This window comes from Syngnathoides biaculeatus, chromosome 4, assembly GCF_019802595.1.
Source record: "Syngnathoides biaculeatus isolate LvHL_M chromosome 4, ASM1980259v1, whole genome shotgun sequence".
NCBI classification, from domain to species: Eukaryota; Metazoa; Chordata; class Actinopteri; order Syngnathiformes; family Syngnathidae; genus Syngnathoides; species Syngnathoides biaculeatus.
The window spans coordinates 19,377,144-19,397,682 of NC_084643.1; the positions used below are offsets into that span (position 1 = coordinate 19,377,144).

Sequence of the window (20,539 nt, forward strand, 5' to 3'; positions counted from 1 at the left end):
AGCTGTGTATAGAGGTCCTGTGCTTGTCGGAAGTCAATTCTATTCAGTTACTGCCCTTGTCTTTCATATAATTGCTAATTCACTGGGGGAGCAAAATCAGTGTCTACAAGTACCCTTCACACATCTTCTGCCTGGTGAGGTCATTCTACATTTTCAGACTGTTCAAGACATCTGAAAGTGGTAATTATGTGATCTAATTAAGCAATGCTTGAAGGGAGTAAGTTGAGTAATCGGGAGACCCATATAGTATGGTATATAACCATTAATGGTAATCATAATGCCTGCAGAGATGACATCCCTTTGCACAGCACATATTTAAGTAGGGCCATGCATCTTGGCAGAAGTTATAATGAAGTGGGGGTTTTAGTAAAAGGTCAATGCAAGACAAGGTCTTTTTAATTACCTCTGGCCTTGAACGTAATCCGTGACACTGATGTATGGTGACATCAAAATGTCAAATGCCTCATCAATTTTTTTTATTTTACAAATAAAATATTTATACAAAGTATAAAACATATACAGAGCTTTCAATGTGTAAAGTAGAGCCAGAGCTTGGATCTGCATGGCTACCAGAAAAAAATGAAAAATTACAATATACTGTATGGGCAGAGGACACCTCCAAGTGAGTGCCTCTAGCTAAAAGTCAGATTGGATAGGTTGCGGCTTACCCACAACTAGGGATGAGAATTGAGAAGGATTTAGAAGGACTTTCCAAGGACTCGTAATAGTTGTAAGAGATTACCATCTATTACCATACCTGCCAATGACCCTAAGGAGGTATAGAAAATGGATTAATGGAGGGACACAGGACCCACCGAGCGATTCAATTGTGAAAACATTTTACAAATAGTATGCAAACTCAACAGGAAATGCCACAACATAAAATGATGAGTTGCACCGTAAATTGAGCAGCCATATCATTAGGTAACCATGGACCAATATTACTTGCAATACAAAATGTGAAGAGGAAACTGTTACTTGAAGTGTGTAATTAGAAGTACTAATTTGACATTTTTTTTTTTTTTTTTTGCAATGGCGATGCACAGCACTGCATCATAATGGCAGCAATTTCAAATATTTTGGTTACTTTGTTGTATATACCTAAATAACTGTTGTTTCATCTTTCAGAGGGTTTTCCACAGTGAGTCTCTAACATGATTTGTTTGGCACAGTTTTTCTGCCAGGTGTCCATCCTCATATAGCCAATGTGCCAACCCCCTCCCCCGCCCCCTCATTCGGGGAATGGTCAGGAATCAAACCCGCACCATCTCCACGAAAGGGAGCAGCATGTGCCACTACAGTTCCAATGCCTGGGAAATTAGGAACACATCTCCATACAGAGTCAAACTGTTACGTAGGTAGGAATGCAAACTACAAACAAAAAAACAAATATTTTGTTAAATTAAAACCAGCGTTGAGATGAGCATTGTCTTTTCCATAATATTTGTATTTGAATTTCATTTAGTTCTTGTTGTAACATCAAGTAACAAATACAGTATATTGTGCAGGTGTATGTCATTAAGTACCCAATGATTGTTGAAATTACAGTATTCATTAAATACTGTGGAGACAATATGTTGTGATACTTGCATGGATAACTTGCACAGCTACAATATCTATCATCATCATTTGCATCACTTTCCAATACAGAGTTCAAACATACAATAATGAACACTTGTGCAACTAAAACTGAGTCCATTAAGATTTAATAGATTGATCTGGCCTCTAAATAATGCAGGCATTGAAAAAGACGAAGGCTGGATCAATATCTAATGTTAATGCACTGACATCAGTGAAGGGCACATGGTTCCACCCGTGTTGTTGCTCAAATTGTGTGCAGAGAAAAACAATCAATTGAGGATAATGAATAAGATACTTGGAAGAAGTTCTGAGACCTCAACTTGTTATAATTAAGGCCTCTGTCCAGTTAAAGCTTGAAATAATAAAACCGTTAACTGGGCTTTTATTCTCAATGACTTAAGACCATATTCAGTAAGAAACTTCACAATGAGGGAGTACAGTATTGCAGTAGATGAATTTCCAACAGAAGTTATATACTCTATGAAGAGGTCAATAAATGATGCAGTACACTCAGCATTTCTCACACAAACAATGACTGTACATTATGCATGCATGACATTTGACCACAAATTGTCTCCTATACTCATTCATTAATTCTGCTTATTCTCAATAGGGTTGTGAGCATGCTAGAGCCTATGCAAGCTATCCTCGGGCAAGAGGCAAGGGTACACCCTGAAATGGTCTCTACACAATTGCAGGGCACATATAAACAACCATGCACATTGATATTCTCACTCAGTCAAAAACTGTTTTCTCCTTCGGAAAAGCCACTCATGGATGGGGAGAACATTCAACTCCACAGAAGCTGAATTTGAACCCCAGTCCTTGGAATGGAAAGGCACTTGAGCTGTCACCAATACTCCTAACGCTTAATTAAATGTAATAGAGGAATTTGCTTATTGTCAAAGATTTTTAATCTTTTTTAATCCCCCGCTTGTTGGAAGTGACTCACATATGGTCCGCGCCCGCTGTCATTTGCTTCTTGATGTGCGCGAGCATGTTGGTGATTTAGAAGCTGCCAGAGTGGCTGGTGTCCACAGATGGCTGGGGTTTATTGCTGCCTCCGAGCAAACATTCTTGTCCTTCACAAGGTTGCTGCACACTTGCTGCAGGAAGCTGCACACTGTACAAGTTCAAAGCCAGAGCAACAGTACTGTTCAAAATAATAGCAGTCCAATGTGACCAACCAGATTAATCCATGTTTTCAGGATATTGTTTATTGCTACATGTCAAACAAGTTAGCAGTAGGTGCAGTAAATTCTCAGAAAAACAACAAGACCCACCATTCATGATGTACACACTCTTGAGGGTGTGCAATTGGGCAACTTGTTGGAAAAAGTGTGTTAAAAAATTATCAGTCTCCCATTGACTGTTAATATGTACAAACTTTGTACAAAGATTTTGTTTCTAGGATTTTCTTTCTTTGAATCACTAAATTAATGTTAAATTGTATGACCACATGGAATCGTAACACCTGCAACTTGTGTTTCCATAGCAGACTATGAAAAACAACAATTGACGCCTTGTGTAGTTTGGCCACTGCCCAAACTTGAATATTTCAGCTGTGTTCTGGGACTGGGACAACGGCAAAAAAAATCTTTGCTGTAAGTTGCAGGTGTTTTTGTTGTGGATTTGGCTATGCAAATGGAAATATTAGCCCTATTTAATGTTCATATGTCACTGTCAAACACAGCCCGTGGCCAAGCCTGGATAAACGCAGAGGGTTGTGTCAGGAAGGCCATCCAGCTTTAAAGTCTTAGGACTGTAAGGAGAATCTTAGGTGCGGTGTTTATATTATTTTACCATGGTGTAGATGGGAAGAGAAATTGAGTCGGGGTTATTTTAAAGGAAGAGTAAGATAAGGATGTCTTGGAGGTGAAAACAGTATCAGATCGAGTGATGAGGCTGAAACTTGAAATCGAAGGTGTTATGTAAAATGTGATTTAAGGGCACAGGTAGGATGTGACCGAGAGGTGAAAGAGAAATTCTGGAAGGAACTAGATGAAGTAGTTCTCATTGTCACAGACAAAGAGAGAGTTGTGATTGGTGCAGATTGGAAAGGACTTGTTGTTGGTGAAGGAAACAGGGTGACGAAGAAGTGATTGGTATGTTAGGCATCACTACTCCATCAAACATGCTTCTTCTTTTCATTTCTCTTTTTACAAATTCATCACCCCCTCAAAGTATTTTTTTCCACCTGTTCAGTACACAACTGGCACCAGTCAACACATTTCCAATCTATCCTTAATCATGCTAACCTGCTGCACATCTTTCCCATCTTTATCTTTGTGTCTGTATCGACATTTCTCTACTTCTTTGCTCTCCAACCTGGGATACATGTCATGAAATCCAAATCATGTGTGTGAACTTTCATAATTTTAGGTAAAATCCATACCAAAATTTCAAATTGTCATATCATAAATGATAACGTTCAAATATTGCTAGGATTTTCTTGATAACCAAACATCAACTGTTGAAAAACCCATAAGTCTTGATTTCTGATTCCAAAACTAGTTCATAAATTTTATGTGTAAATGTCATGAGGCCGTGAAATATATCGGCCATCTGAGGAAAAACGTAACTACAATGTGGCATGCGACAAAAATGAATTTGGCATTCTTGCCTTATACCCACTCTTTGTGTGATGCACACTATTGATTTCTGACATATTTTCGGGGTGGTGGGTATGGGTGGGGGGAATGTGCATTGTCCATGAGCAATTACAGAATCTACGACATCCGTTTTAATTTGTAAAAAAAAAAAAAAAAAAAAGAACATAGTCTTTTTTTTTTTTTTTTTTACATCGCTACAGTATAACAGTTAACTAGTCTTGACAAAGTATATTTGTCTGAGACATCCAATAGTTAAGTTACCATTGATTCCAAGGTCAGCTTGAGATCCCCTAAATATGGTCTGGATAACTACAGCAATAATGCAAACACCCATTGGAAATTTGAAATAAAAGGTCCTGATCTCATGAGATGGTACATCAGACAAATAAATTCACAGGTAAAATCAATTTGACCTTTCTTTTAGAAGTCCTAAATTCTGTTCCCAACCTTGTGTCTTTGTTTGCAAATGGGGCCTTAGAAGAGTGTTATTGTTCACCATAATGTTAAAGCGCAAGACAGGAATGTTTAAAATCTAAAAATAACCTTGTCACCTTTTTGTATGGACCGTTTATCATGAGCTCCCTCTAGTCACATTGTTTACGTAGACTCAGTTAATGTGATGTATTACAGCTATTTTTGCTTACACTAACTTGCTCTTTTCAATCAAGCCCGTCCCAAATGTTATTCTGGTTTTTGAGCTGAACCCACACACTTATCAGAAGCAGATGTTAATTTCATGAGGTAGCATAAGAACTCCTGAATCAAACTGAAGCCTGTACTGTGTATTCATTCAAGCTGGTACATGTGTTGACCTGCACAATTTCAGCGGTATGCAGTTCATTTTATCACAGTCAAGGCTCACAGTATGTAAGCATAATTGCGTTTGTTTTGGTGGAGACATGAATCAAATGTGACCAATAAATATGCATATTCATATAGAATAAATAACAGAGTTGTTGGTGCTTACAAAAAAAAAAACTGTCTCATATCACACTTCTTCTTCCTCTTTTTCTTTCAGCTTGTCCCGTTAGGGGTCGCCACAGCGTGTCATATTTTTCCATCTAAGCCTATCTCGTGCATCCTCTTCGCTAATACCCACTGTCCTCATGTCTTCCCTCACAACATCCATCAACCTTTTATTTGGTCTTCCTCTCGCTCTTTTGCCTGGCAGGTCCATCCTCAGCACTCTTCTCCCAATATACTCACTCTCTCGCCTCTGAACATATCCAAACCATTGAAGTCTGCTCTCCCTAAACTTGTCTCCAAAAGTCCCATATTACACACACCTCAAAAAGGTTGGTCTAAATTAATTTAGCAGGTGTAGCTGAATTGAGGTCCCCTGTAATTTCGATGTTTAAATTAGTCATGTATTTATATGTACATGTGCATATAAGTGTCTTCACTGAATGGGAAAATACTGGTTTAGTCAACAACACATCACAGTGAGATATAACTGTGATATAGCAGACTAACATTCAAAAACACAAGCAAAACTTGTAGATTACATTGTTTTTTTCAATGGCATAGGCCAGGGGAACTGCCATTATATGTGGAATAGTGATTGACTGTCAAATGGTCATCTGCCACCATAAACATCAATGGTTTCACTGAAGTGTTCTAAAGAGTGGGCGAGAATCCCTGAAGCATTCTCCAAATGTCACTGAAGTGTTTTTGAACAGGTGTCTGGTAATTTAGGGGAGCTATAGATTGGATCTCAAGGTTCATATTTGGATACACACTCTAAATTGCCTGTAGGTGTGAATGTGAGTGTGACTGGTTGTTGATTTTTTTTTTTTTTTATAGGCCCTGCAATTGGCTGGTAACCAGCTCAGGGTGTTAAACCAGAGTGAGTTAGGATAGGTTCCAGCACACTCATAATCCTAGTGAGGATATGCAGTATGGAAAATGGATGGATAGATGTTTAAAGCTCAAGTGACATCCATATAGACATGTTAAAATAGATAATGTTATGAAAACTGCATATAATATCATTCACTTCAATGTCTATACGTAAAAAAAAAAGGAGAGTGTATCATTCACACGAAAAGTTGTGTAAGACTTACTCGACATCCCAGTAGCACTCATATTGCCTGTAACGTCATTTGCAGATGTCACATTGGGACAGTTGTCATTGAAAAGACGCTGTGCCGCCTGCTATGGCAGATGAACAAGAGAGATTTTCAGATTTTTCTGATGCCCCTTCTGAGACTGAAGCTCTTTTTTGAAGAAGATCTCAAAATTGAGTGAAGTGACCTGGGTCATGTTACGTATCCATATTACATATTATCATTTTGAGCTATATTTAGATGATACGCAGATGACTTCTAACTAACAGATATCTTCTTCTTTCGGCTTGTCCCTTTTCGGGTCGCCACAGCGTATCATCTCAGATGAACACATATATATGTTTGGCACAATTTTTACACCAGATGCCCATCCTGACTCCCTTCTCAGGGAGTGGAGGCCCCAGTGGCATTCGAACCCACAACCCCTGGTTAACCAAACCAGTGCTCTAACCACTGAGCTACAGGGCCTCAGACTCCTCTAGGTATAAACCAATATAAACACTCGATCCCGCTACTGCAAAAAAAACCAACACTTCCTGGATATTCTCCAACATAAATGCCTCGAGAGTATTTTCATGGCTGGAGATGCAAAAATCCATATATGACAACAACTTGACGTGTGGTGAAAAAAACGGATGGGTCCATTCCGGATGCCTTTTTTTAAAAATTAAAAACATACCAAAAATCATTTACGTGTCAGAAGACCTTTAAGGTAATAGTATTATCACTTCGATATGTGGCAGGCTTAAATGAGCGTGTAGAGCAAAAATGGTTCCATATGGCTGGAGAGCACTCTTATGAACTTAATCAGCACAAAACAAACCAAACTTCAAATCAACAGAGCACATGAAGTGTTAAATTCAGAGCCTTTGGGTTGGCTTGAAATTTGCATAAAATGGATTTTCCTTGTGCACTTCAATTTCAGAAATTCTAGCTTTGCACATTTTGATCATGGTTTCTGTTGATGCCATTGGGATTTTGTATTTTACGTTGTAGCCCTAAGGTGAGACGCATGGGAAATGTCTTTTCAAAACTGAGGCTTCTCTGTATAGTTTAAAAGTTAAACCAAAATGCTTTCAGCATTCACACAATTGTGGTTGAGATTGTTATTCTACTCCAACAGTCTTTATTATTATTAGTAGTAGTACAATCATGACATCCATCCATCCATTTTCTTAGCCGCTTATCCTCACGAGGGTAGTGGGAGCGCTGGAGCCTATCCCAGCCGTCAACGGGCAGAAGGCAGGGTACAGCCTGAACGGGTTGCCAGCCAATTGCAGGGCACATACAGACAGCCGCACTCACAATCACACCTAGATGCAATTTAGAGTGTCAAATTAATGTTGCATGTTTTTGCAATGTGGGAGGAAACCGGAGTGCCCGGAGAAAATCCACGCAGGCATGGGGAGAACATGCAAACTCAACACAGGCGGGACTGGAATCGAACCCGGGACCTCAGAACTGTGAGGCCAACTGATACACCGTGCCGCCTTACTTCATTTATTTTTTTATTTTGTGGCGGCACAGTGACCGACTAATTAGAGCGTCAGCCTTACAGTTCTGAGGACTGGGGTTCAAATCCACCCCCATACCTGTGTTTTTTTTCCAGGCACTCGGGTTTCCTTCCACATCCCAAAAACGCATTAATTGGAGACCCTAAATTACCCTTTGTGATTGTGAGTACGACTGGTTGTTTGTCTCTAAGTGACGTTCAATTGGCTGTAAACCAGTTCAGGGTGTACCCCGCATCCTGCCCGAAGATAACTGGGATAGGTCCAGCAACCCTGTGACCCTTGTAAGGATTAGCGGCTCATAAAGCGGATAGATGGAAGGATGATTTTTTTTTTGGTCCATTATCTACTTCCACATTTTTCATCCAATTCACCCAATAACAAACATTCATGCCAACGTGCTTGTAATTTCTTTCTTTCTATTTTCAAATATTACCCACAATTCACCATTCTACATTTTAACCCCTAAAATGTCTCGTTCATTCAAATCAGACATTACCCTCATGCCAAGCTCGATATTCTCCCCTCCATAGACCTCCATGCCAGGATCCAGCAGACCAATCTCTCCAAAGTAGTCACGATCTACCACAAAAGAGCAGCCAATCATAGCGGGCGTTCTGCAAGAGAGAGATGTCAGTAACATTAGACAGCAATGTTTAAACAGAGGGCTGTACTTTTGGGACACTTCTCTCCATTAGTTCCCTCTGTTAGTATTTGAACAGTAAGGTCAATTCCTTTATACTCACAGCCGATTTTAAAAGGAATGAGACCTTTTTTTTAATGCAACCATCTTTTATTTTACCAATAGCATTTGAACATGTAAAAAAGTTGTGATTTTATTAATTCAGTATGTCCTATAATAAAGATTACTTACTCACTCAAGAGCACTGAAATGCCAAGATAGAGCTCTTTTAAAAATATTTCAAAATCAATTTTATTTTTTAATTTACAGCATATTATTTTCATAATTTTAGTAAGATACCTTTTGTTTATGTGCTTTGTTTTTAAATGTCTTTTGATCTTTGTGTTCAAATGTGGTATTTTTAATCATGTAAAGACATTATATTTGTACGGAATAGGCAATATAAATTTAGCTGCCTTGCCTTGCCAATGAAGTCTATGCTCAGTTTAAGATTTGTTAGAGGTGGGAGTAACAAAACAGTGTGCTGAATCTAGGTGAAAACAAGCCAAAAGAAGATACAAAAACAGTCAGAACCATAAACAATGCTGTTCAACCACTTAAAATGTACGGAAGAAGAAAAAGAAAGTGTAACAGGCCAAACAGGTTAAAAAAAAAAAAATTCCACTTTTTTTTTTTTTTTATTTCCTGACATCACCATGCTCCTGAAATGAAGCACATTTTAAGATTATCAAGCAGCGTGGCACACTTAACGCACATTGCCCATTGATGAATGTTGTTGGATGTTTGGTGGTGGTCAGAGAGGCCGCATGTCAGACTGCCCCAGGGAGGGTGTGACTTCACAAGAAGCTTTAAACTATTTGTCACGAACGAGGCTCGAGGGTGGACCCAAATGCACGACTCTATTAGGGTGTGATTGTGGAGCGAATGAAAAATGTGTTTAATTGTAAACCAAATTTTAATGTCATTAAAGGCACTACATAAGTGTAATGCCTTCTTCTTCTTCATTATTATTATTACGATTCTACTACTATACTATTGTTATTATTCATATGTTCTCTCTATTGGAAGATTTAAAAGGGTTATCTAATCTATCTAATCTCAAACTAGCTCGACTTTAAAATGACCTCAGATCCACATGTACAGTTAGTGTTCAAGAGTATTCTTCACAAAGTGGGGTAACCCACTCCAGTAACAGTTCTGAGGCTTTTTTTTTAAACCTCTATTAGCTGCCAGGTTTCATTTTAAGTGCTCTGAGACAAAGACCCATAAAAAGCACTCTATTCATCCAGTGCACTCAACAGTTATTTTCTTCTCTAAAGTGGCTTGCCATATTCTTCTTTCTGGAAAGATGCCCAGAGTGAATTCACCATACACAATAAAGTAACACAAACATGCTCACGCGCACTGATTTGAGAGGACTATGACTTGACTACTAATTCAGTCGTGAAACATTAGAAGCAATATCTAACCCTATCTTAAAGTATAGTTAATAGTATCAGAATCAGTAATATTAATTGAAGAATATGGTGTTCTGGAAATGTTGTTGTTGTTGTATATACCAAATATTACATTCATCACTTTTAGACAACCTTCACAGGCTTTTTTGATATTTGTTGGAACTACTTGCATTTTCCTGGTCATACTGTGCATAATACTTGTTCTGAGGTATGTTGTGACTGCTAGTAAAGCTGGACATAGATAATTGCTTGGTTTCCTTGTCTGTCTTTCTCTCTCTTTGCAAGGACTTTTCTTTATTTTTGGTGTCAGAAAAAGGTTTTCCAAAACAGTTGGTGTCAGAAGTGGGATTCTAGGGTTGATCACCGATCCAGAGGTCCTCTATCAACCCAAAGAATTAAGGACGAGGGCCTTTGGATGTTGGCTATCACCTCAGGATCCAAACTGACCTATTTTCCTCCAAATAAAGACTTACAGTTAAGAAAATTTAAATTCCTTGAAAGAATATTTTAAATGGTGTTTTGTATTTTATACAATCTTGGATATGTATTAAGTGGTATTGGAATTGTTGTTCTTCCAACATTCCTTTGGTAAGGTATAGGTCTTTACTTTAAGGTTCCAAGTTCAAGTCCAGCAGTTTGGGGTTAGAGTCCCCAGTACCTGACTATTTAGGGATTTAAGTCCCCAGGTTTGAGTCCGGCGGATAGAGGTTTGAGTCTCCAAAAACCAACAATTAGGGATTTGAAGCCCCGAATATTGATTTAAGGAGAACCGCTTCTTGGTCCTAAAGGGAGTATTGAAAAATGGGAAGAAGGAAGAGGAAAAAGAAATGATTACCTGTGTGTACAACAACACCTAACAGTAAAACAGAAAGTTGGTTGAGAAACAACAAATAATTCGTCAACGTGTAGACAAAACTGTCAAATATCTGGAAACATGGTTAGATTCAGAGTCTTTCTGTTCAGGCTTTGTTGCGGGTAAGTTACTGATATTTGTGTATCGCTGGGGGTCGGATCTGTCTGCGTGTGCCAAGAGAAGGATATCAGTTTGTGGTCGTGGGCTGGCTTCCACAATGGCCTTACCCAATGACAAAAATCAACAAGAGTGCAGTCCGGAAGAAGACCAACATCAGAACGGCCTCCTGCGACCCACTCCACAACCCTCCACAAGCAGCACTAGTGCAGTCCACCTCCCCACCCACACTTCTCACAACACCTGCTGCAGTGACACGACAATGACAATTAGAGCGGCCGTCTCCCTCCTCCAGGCTGTGCAGCCTCATGGATAGCAAAGCACCGCTAAGCCAGATTTGAGGAGGTTGAGGAGGTTGAGGCTGGGAGGTGATGCGGACAGTGCAAGGAGATGCTTTCATTGGGGAAAGAAGGGACAGTGGGTAGGTGTCAGATCAGAGACTGTTTGAAGGAGAAAATGTGAAAAAAAGACAGGTGGTTGGGAACACAGTTCGTCTGACCTCTAGCTAACCCCGGCCAGCCCCAAAGACATTGCTGTTCCTTTTTGTTGTTCTTCTGCAATGAAGATGTGCTTGGCACTGATATGACTGGCTTCGCTTAGCCTCGATAATTAATTTACAGGCACCACCAGAAATCCGTAAACAGACTTATGGAGTTCATGTATACAACTATGAAGTATAATTGATAGTTCCCTGTGAATTACAAAGATGTCCTCCTCCTCTCCAAAATAAACAGTCCAAATTGACAGAATAGATATATTTGGATCGCTCAACGTTGCTATGTTCTTTTTTTTTTTTTTTTTTTTTGTTGATTGCTGGTTCTGCTGCTGTGAAAAAAAAAATGAAGAACTATTACCTGTAATTGTATGAGAATCGATTCCCTGTGTAAGATGATAAAGATGTTTGATCTGGGGCCCAAGTGGTAGCAGTTTGGAATTGCTTGAACAAATCTACAGTAGATCAGAGAAGGTGCAACTTGTCATGTGGCCTAAAAGAAGGTGATAGAGGAATCACCAGAAATGTAACACGATTGGTTTCAAGAAATTATTCACGAGTGAATATGCTCTGGGGAAGAAAATTTAAAATGCATATTTTTACTTTTTGAAAAAATGTTTATTATTATTGGGCACTAGATAAATTAGAGTTCTGGTTAATCTCATGGTTAATTCCACGGATGTAAGTAAAGTGACCAGTGTGAATAGTAAAATGTCAACACTTATTGTGATGGGTGACAATATCAGTTTTGTAAAAATGCACAATTCACATCACTGAGTTCAGATCCGCAATTTGCACTCACAAAGTTAAAGGTTTGTTTGAAACAACACTGTCATGATCAAAGGAAAGTTATTTATACATCATCTTTTATGAATAAAAACAATGGAACAAATGATTCACAGGAGTTTGAATGACGACGAAACTTCAAAAGTATTTGACAGTGAAGATAACCATGACTGACAACATGTGTTCAACTGAAGCACAAAAACATTTTGGTGTGGGTGACTGTGCGGTTTGCTGATTACTGATGTGTTTTTGCTTGTATATTTATGTGTTTTGTCTGAGAGACAAAGAATGCAGCCCTATCTGTAGGCCGGTCCCAAGCCCGGATAAATGCAAAGGGTTGCGTCAGGAATGGCATCCGGCATAAAAACTGTGCCAAACAAATATGAGCGTTCATCTAAAGAATCCGGATCGGTCCGGATCGGTCGTGGCCTGGGTTAACAACGTCCGCCCCCGGCACTGCTAACCTGCAGGGCGTCGGTGGAAATTCAGCTACTGTGGGTCGAAGGCAAAGAAGAGGAGGAACCGGATCCATCGTCAGAAGAAAAAGAGGAATGTACAGAGCCTACAACTGAGTGTAGAGACTTTGAATGTTGGGACTATGACAGAAAAAGCTCAGGAGTTGGTTGACATGATGATTAGGAGAAAGGTTGATATTCTGTACATCCAAGAGAGCAGGTGGAAAGATAGTAAGGCTAGAAGTTTAGGAGCAGGGTTTAAATTATTCTACCACGGAGTAGATGGGAAGAGAAATGGCGTAGGGGTTATTTTAAAGGAAGAGCTGGCTAAGAATGTCTTGGAGGGGAAAAGAGTATCAGATCGAGTGATGAGACTAAAATTTGAAATTGAGGGTGTTATGTATAATGTGGTTAGCGGCTATGCCCCACAGGTAGGATGTGACCTAGAGTTGAAAGAGAAATTTTGGAAGGAACTAGATGAAGTAGTTCTGAGCATCCCAGACAGCGAGAGAGTTGTTATACGTGCAGATTGTAATGGACATATTGGTAAAGGAAACAGGAGAGATGAAGAAGTGATGGGTAAGTACGGCATCCAGGAAAGGAACTTTGAGGGACAGATGGTGGTGGACTTTGCAAAAAGGATGGAGATGGCTGTAGTGAACACTTATTTCCAGAAAAGGGAGGAACATATAGTGACCTACAACAGCGGAGGTAGAAGCTCAAATGATGTCCTTCCTTGTACTCAATGCAATGCTATTTATGTTTTTTTTTTTTGGATTATATTTTGTGCGGACAATGTAATTTGAGGGAGGTTACTGACTGTAAAGTAGTGGTAGGGGAGAGTGTAGCTCGACAGCATAGGATGGTAGTGTGTAGGATGACTCTGGTGGTGGGTAGGAAGATTAAGAAGACAAAGGTAGAGCAAAGAACCATGTGGTTGAAGCTGAGAAAGGAAGAATGTTGTGCGGCCTTTCGGAAAGAGGTAAGAGGCTCCGATGGACAGGAAAAGCTCCCGGAAGACTGGACAACGACAGCCAAGGTAATCAGAGATACAGGCAGGAGAGTACTTGGTGTGTCTTTTGGTAGGAAAGGGGAGACGGAGACTTGGTGGTGGAACCCCAAAATACAGGGAGTCATACAAGGAAAGAGATTTGCGAAGAAGTGGGATACTGAGAGGACTGAGGAGAGGCGAAAGGAGTACATCGAATTGCGACGTAGGGCAAAGGTAGAGGTGGCAAAGGCTAAACAAGAGGCATATGAAGACATGTACACCAGGTTGGACACGAAAGAAGGAAAAAAGGATCTCTACAGGTTGGTCAGACAGAGGGATAGAGATGGGAAGGATGAGCAGCAGGTAAGGGTGATTAAGGATAGGGATGGAAATGTGTTGACTGGTGCCAGTAGTGTGCCAAATAGATGGAAAGAATACTTTGAGAAGTTGATGAATGAAGAAAATGAGAGAGAAGGAAGAGTTGAAGAGGCAAGTGTGAAGGACTAGGAAGTGGCAATGATTACTAAGGGGGAAGTCAGAAAGGCACTACAAAGGATGAAAAATGGAAAGGCAGTTGGTCCTGATGGCATACCGGTAGAGGTATGGAAGCAATTTGGAGAGATGGCTGTGTAGTTCTTGACCAACTTATTCAACAGAATACTAGCGGGCGAAAATATGCCTGAAGAATGGAGGAAAAGTGTTCTCGTTCCCATTTTTAAGAACAAAGGGGCTCTTCAGAGCTGTGGGAACTATAGAGGCATAAAGCTGATGAGCAACACAATGAAGTTATGGGAAAGAGTAGTGGAGGCTAGACTTAGGACAGAAGTAAGTATCTGCGAGCAACAGTATGGTTTCATGCCTAGAAAGAGTACCACAGATGCATTATTTGCCTTGAGGATTCTAGTGGAAAAGTATAGAGAAGGTCAGAAGGAGCTACATTGTGTCTTTGTGGATCTAGAGAAAGCCTATAACAGAGTACCAAGAGAGGAACTGCGGTACTGCATGCGTAAGTCTGGTGTGGCAGAGAAATGTGTTAAAATAGTACAGGACATGTATGATGGCAGCAGAACAATGGTGAGGTGTGCCTTAGGTGTGACAGAGGAATTTAAGGTGGAGGTGGGACTGCATCAGGGACCAGCTCTGAGCCCCTTCCTGTTTGCAGTGGTAATGGATAGGCTGACAGATGAGGTTAGACTGGAATCCCCTTGGACCATGATGTTCGCAGATGATATTGTGATATGCAGTGAAATCAGTGAGCATGAAGAGGAACAATTACAAAGATGGAGACATGCACTGGACAGGAGAGGAATGAAGATTAGCCGAAGTAAAACAGAATATATGTGCGTGAATGTGAAAGGTGGAGGGGGAAGAGTGAGGCTACAGGGAGAAGAGATAGCGAGGGTGGACGACTTCAAATATTTAGGGTCAACAATCCAGAGCAATGGTGAGTGTGGTAAGGAAGTGAAGAAACGGGTCCAAGCAGGTTGGAACAGCTGGCGAAAGGTGTCTGGTGTGTTATGTGACAGAAGAGTCTCTGCTTGGACGAAGGGCAAAGTTTACAAAACAGTGGTGAGGCCGGCCATGATGTACAGATTAAAGACGGTGGTACTGAAGAAACAACAGGAAGCAGAACTGGAGGTGGCAGAAATGAAGATGTTGAGGTTCTCGCTCGGAGTGAGCAGGTTGGATAGGATTAGAAATGAGCTCATTAGAAGGAGAGCCAAAGTTGGATGTTTTGGAGACAAGATTCGTGAGAGCAGACTTCGATGGTTTGGACATGTTCAGATGCGAGAGAGTGAGTATATTGGTAGAAGGATGCTGAGGATTGAGCTCCCAGGCAAAAGAGTGAGAGGAAGACCAAAGAGAAGGTTTATGGATGTGGTGAGGGAAGACATGAGGGCAGTTGGGGTTAAAGAGGAAGATGCAGGAGATAGGCTAAGATCGCAAAAAATGACACGCTGTGGCGACCCTTAACGGGACAAGCCGAAAGGAAAAGAAGAAGAAGACTGAGAGACAAATGCTGGAATCTTGGCCAAGTGTTTAGTGAAAAGGTGTTGTTTGTTTTCAGGAAGATCTGTTCTTCACTGTATCTAGGTATGCATCTGTGTGCATGTAAGTACTGTACTTGGGCAATGTGTTGTGAGTTGCTGCAAGGGAAAATATTGATCCATTATTTGAGTCACTTGTTTATTCAAGGATCGGGGGAAGTGTTGGAGCCTATTTGAGCTATTACCAGCCAGGAGGCGGGGTACACCTTCAATTGGTTGCCAGCCATAGACACAAACAACTATTTGCACTCACAATCAGACCTAAGGGCAATTTAGACACAACAGTTAATGCATGTTTTGGGATGTGGGTTGGAAACCAGAGCACCTGGGGATAATATACACAGGCATGGGGAGAACATGAAAACTCCACACAGGTGGTCCTGGTCCTCAGAACTGTGAGACTAATGCTCTACCGTGCGGCCCAGGAGACAAGAAGTTGTGGATTTATTTTTCTCTGAGTAGTGGTTACTGACCAATGTAACGCTGTCATAAAGTAGACCAGGAGGCTTCAACATTTCTTGACCAATTCAAACCATTCCAACTACAACAGATTCACATTTCCCAAATTCCACTTTATCAACCACATTTAACATTTTTTTACCATTAATAAAAATTCGACATTATTCCATCTTGTGTCAAGATTTCTTCACCGATTCAAGTCATTACACGAAGTAACATTTTCCACATTACTCAAATTTTGCACTTTTCCACATTGAAAAAATATTTTTCCCACTTTAAGATAAGTCTACGTTATTCCTTCCTGCTTTGACACTTCTTTGCTGATTCAAACCAATCCAACTACAAAATAATTTTCTCATCACCCAAATCACCTCCCTGCACAAAATGCATATTTTTCAACAGTTTCTCATTTTACCCTATTACAATACCTACATTTTTCCCACATTACACTCTTCTCTAAATTATTCCTGCCTTCTTCAATATGTCCAGCTCATTCAAGCCATTGTGTGACCCAATTCCATTCCCTGAATTTCTAATTTTCCAGAACTTTAGTTTTGACTATCATAGCTTTGCAGATTACACACATATTTAGCAGTATCTCCAGATGACTGTGGTTCATTTGAGGTACTGTGGTACTGTCTAAAGCAGATAAATAACTGGATGACTCAAGAGTTTCTTCAACTTAACCTCATCAAACTGAAGTAATTGTTTTTGGAAATAAAGGAAATAGGATTGCTGTTACTAAATACCTGGACTCACAGGCTTTAAAAAACAAAGACCAGGTCTAAAACCTTCTTGTTCTGATAGATTCTGACCAGACTTTCAACAGTCATACCAATCCATCCATCCATTTTTCCGGGTCGGGTCGCAGGGGCAGTAGCTTTAGCAGGGACATACAGACTTTCCTTTCCCGTGCAATTTCATCCAGTTCTTCCGGACGGATCCCGAGGTGTTCCCAGGCGAGCCAAGAGACATAGTTTCTCCAGCATGTCCTGGGTTGTCCCCGGGATCGCTTTCCAGTGGGACCTTCTCGGAACATCTCACCAAAGGCCGTCCGGGAGACATCCCGATCAGATGCCCAGCCACCTCTTCATCATATCAAATCACTTACTAAAACTGCCTTTTACCATCTGAAGAACATAATCTAGAGCGAAGGCTTGCGTGTGTCAAGCAGACCAGGAAAATCTCATCCATGCTTTTATCTCAAGTAGACTTGATTATTGTAATGGTCTTCTGAGTGGACTCTCAGAAAAGAGCATTAAACAAGTACAGCTCATTCAGAAAGCTGCAGCTCGGGTTCTGACCAGAGCAAAGAAGTCAGAGCATATATTTCCAATTCTAAAGTCATTATACTGACTACCAGTCACCTTTCGAATAGATTTTCAATTTTTCTACTAGTCTATAAATCACTAAATGGTTAAGGTCCTGAATACTTCAATGAATGCTTATGGAATACAAACCTAGTGGGGTATGAGATCGAAAATGAATTCCTCACAGCTGGTCCCGGTCCTCAGAACGAGTCACTCACATATGACGCGCGCGTTCGCGCTCGCATGTCATCACACTTGCAAATCTTCACACTCGAGCACGAAAAATCATGTGCGTAAAATTTTGTGAAGTCTTAGCATTATTTTACGTGTTTATTTCATAAACATTGTTAACAAAACAAGCCTGCTCCTAAACAATCAGTATTCACCCGGAAAAAGGAAATGCAAGTTAACCGTACTGAATATGTACGGAAGTGATGCCAAAAGCACATGTTTAAGATGCTTCACGTACTGCAAGCGCATTTCCGTCGAAAGTCATCAACATAATGAGCCATGTCAAAGGAAATTCAGTTACACCAGGGGTGCTCAATGCGTCGATTGTGAGGCAGTTTTGGTTAACCGTGTGACGGTGTGCCCAAAAAACAAATAAAGACAGACCATCATCCACCTCGTTGCTTGATTCAAATGTAGCCAATACGTTGAGCGGACGCACATAAAGGCGTGTTCTAGCAAGCCCGCCTTCATTTATGGCAGTCGTGACGATGCGCGTGTGCCCCTGCCACCCCCGGTCGGCTGGCTGCTTGAAAAGTAGATCTTGGGAGGGGTGGGAAATCTGGGCATTCCTGAGTTACATTGAAAACATTTCTGGGATATAACACAGGTAATGTTTCGGTATCTAACTATAATAAGTATGAAATTGTGATTTACTTTGACTTGATATAAATTCTCATGTTAGACTATTCTCTCGATATATCTAAATGCCAACGGTCCTTTCCCCTCATGGTACGCATTATCTCGAAGTGTAAAACGTTTCCCCTTTCCATGCTTGAGGAAGATATAAATAATCTAATGCTAGCGTTCATCAATGGATTGACAAAAGATAGCGCCGTAAATTACGTGAGATTACAATTACAATTGAAATAACTTCCATAAAATAAGTTCCATCTTTGGTTCATTGCTCCACTTATTGGGACGCATGGGCCAGTAGGGGTAGGGGATGGCTTGGAGAGGTGGTATTGGGTTCCTGCAGCCTCCTCTGGGTAGTCGGTTTTTGTGGTGCATCGGCGAGTCATGGGCCCCTTTGTGTGCGATGTGTTCCATCTGCTGGGTTGCTATCAAGAGGACGCCTGGGCCTGATCCCATCTCTCGATTGATTGAGTGGGGTCCTCAGCCATCGCGATACAGACACAGCAATTACAGGACACTTCTATCAGTCATTGTGCATGGGAAACAGTGTCAATTCATTTCCAAGTGTCTGCAGGCACACATCCCTGGGTCTTTTTCTTTGCATGTGGGGCCACTCGCATATTGCAAAAAATAACTCATGAATATACAAATTCCCTGGGTATCCCCTCACACACACTCCCGTCCTACAGACTTTTATAATTTACATAATTACTCCCACCAACCATCAGTTGTACGCATGGATTCATGACCTTTGTGCTGCATTGTTCTTCCCCTTCCCTCACAGGGTGTAGAACTACTGCCCCATACAACACTCGTATATAATGTTTCATTGTTCTAGAAAACAAATTTATTCATCATCATCATCATTCATCAATACATTTGATATACAAGATAACTCAATAGAAACACAACCTAACCCAAGGGCAAAGTTTATAGAACAGTGGTGAGGCCAGCCATGATGTACAGATTAGAGATGGTGGCACTGAAGAGACAACAGGAAGCAGAACTGGAGGTGGTAGAGATGAAGATGTTGAGGTTCTCGCTTGGAGAGAGCAGGTTGGATAGGATTATTAATGAGCTCATTAGAGAACGGCCAAAGTTGCATATTTTGGAGACAGGGTTCGAGACCGCAGACTTTGATGGTATGGGCATGTTCAGAGGCGAGAGAGTGAGTATATTGGTAGAAGGGTGCTGAGGATGGAGCTGCCAGGCAAAGGAGCGAGAGGAAGACCAAAGAAAAGGTTGCTGGATGTTGTGCGGGAGGACATGAGGACTGCGGATATTAAAGAGGAAGATGCACGAGATAGAATTAGATGGAAAAAGATGACACGCTGTGGCGACTCCTAACGGGACAAGCCAAAAGGAAATTAATCATAATAATGAGCATCCCTGGTGAGTATGATGTATTTTAGATACATTTTCCTACAATTGTTATTTAAAGTGCATAAAGAAGAAAAAAAAGAAGTTGCGGAAAGAGAGGAAGATGCAGAAGATAGGTTAAGATGGAAAAAGATGACACGCTATGGCGACCCCTAATGGGACAAGCCGAAAGGAAAAGAAGAAGACTCTTGCATGTGTGTGAAGTGGAAGAATGTCATGTGTCAATCATAGTGTATCAGTAAAGCCCTTCCATCAGATTTATTTAATGACAACACTAGCCAGAATTGTGAAATATTCAACGACAACCTAAAGATCTGTGACATCCACTAACCTAACCAGCTGGCGGATGCGCTGACTCGCAAGGGCTCATTGTTGGAGATTGTATCGTGGGTACGGAAAGTATTTCCCCTTAAAGTTTTCCCTGCTTTTTGCAACCATTTGCTGAAAAAAATTAAGTTAAGGTTTTCCACATTAACGTACACACTACTCCCTGTATTGAGAAGAAAAATGTAATTGATATTTTTGCTGATTTATTAAACAAAGCAAAACTGAAATATCACACAGCCATAAGTATGAAGACACTTTGATGTGACACACATATATTCAACACAGGTGTTGTCCGTTTCTTCTGATCATCCTTGAGATGGTTCTACACCTTCACTGGAGTCCATCTGTGTTTAATTTTACTGTCTGGACTTGATTTTGAATGCCACAAACCTGTCTATATAAGACCTTACAGCTCAAAATGCATGTCAGAGCAAATGTGAATCATGAGGTTAAATTAACTGTCTGAACAGCTCAGAGACAGAATTGTGGCAAGGCACAAATCGGACCAAGGTTACGAAAACAAAAATCACCTGGACTTATAAGGTTCCAAAGGGCACAGTTGCCTCCATAATCCTAAATGGAAGAC

General features: G+C 40.6%; 1 protein-coding gene across 1 annotated transcript in view; it reads right to left on the reverse strand.

Moving 5' to 3' along the window:
- galnt9 (polypeptide N-acetylgalactosaminyltransferase 9) overlaps nucleotides 1–20,539 on the reverse strand; it is a 143,047-nt gene that overhangs the window by 41,350 nt on the left and 81,158 nt on the right. The window contains exon 6 of the mRNA XM_061815876.1: nucleotides 8,270–8,387. Coding sequence (XP_061671860.1) covers nucleotides 8,270–8,387 — 118 coding nt within the window. The remainder of the gene's footprint in view (nucleotides 1–8,269; nucleotides 8,388–20,539) is intronic.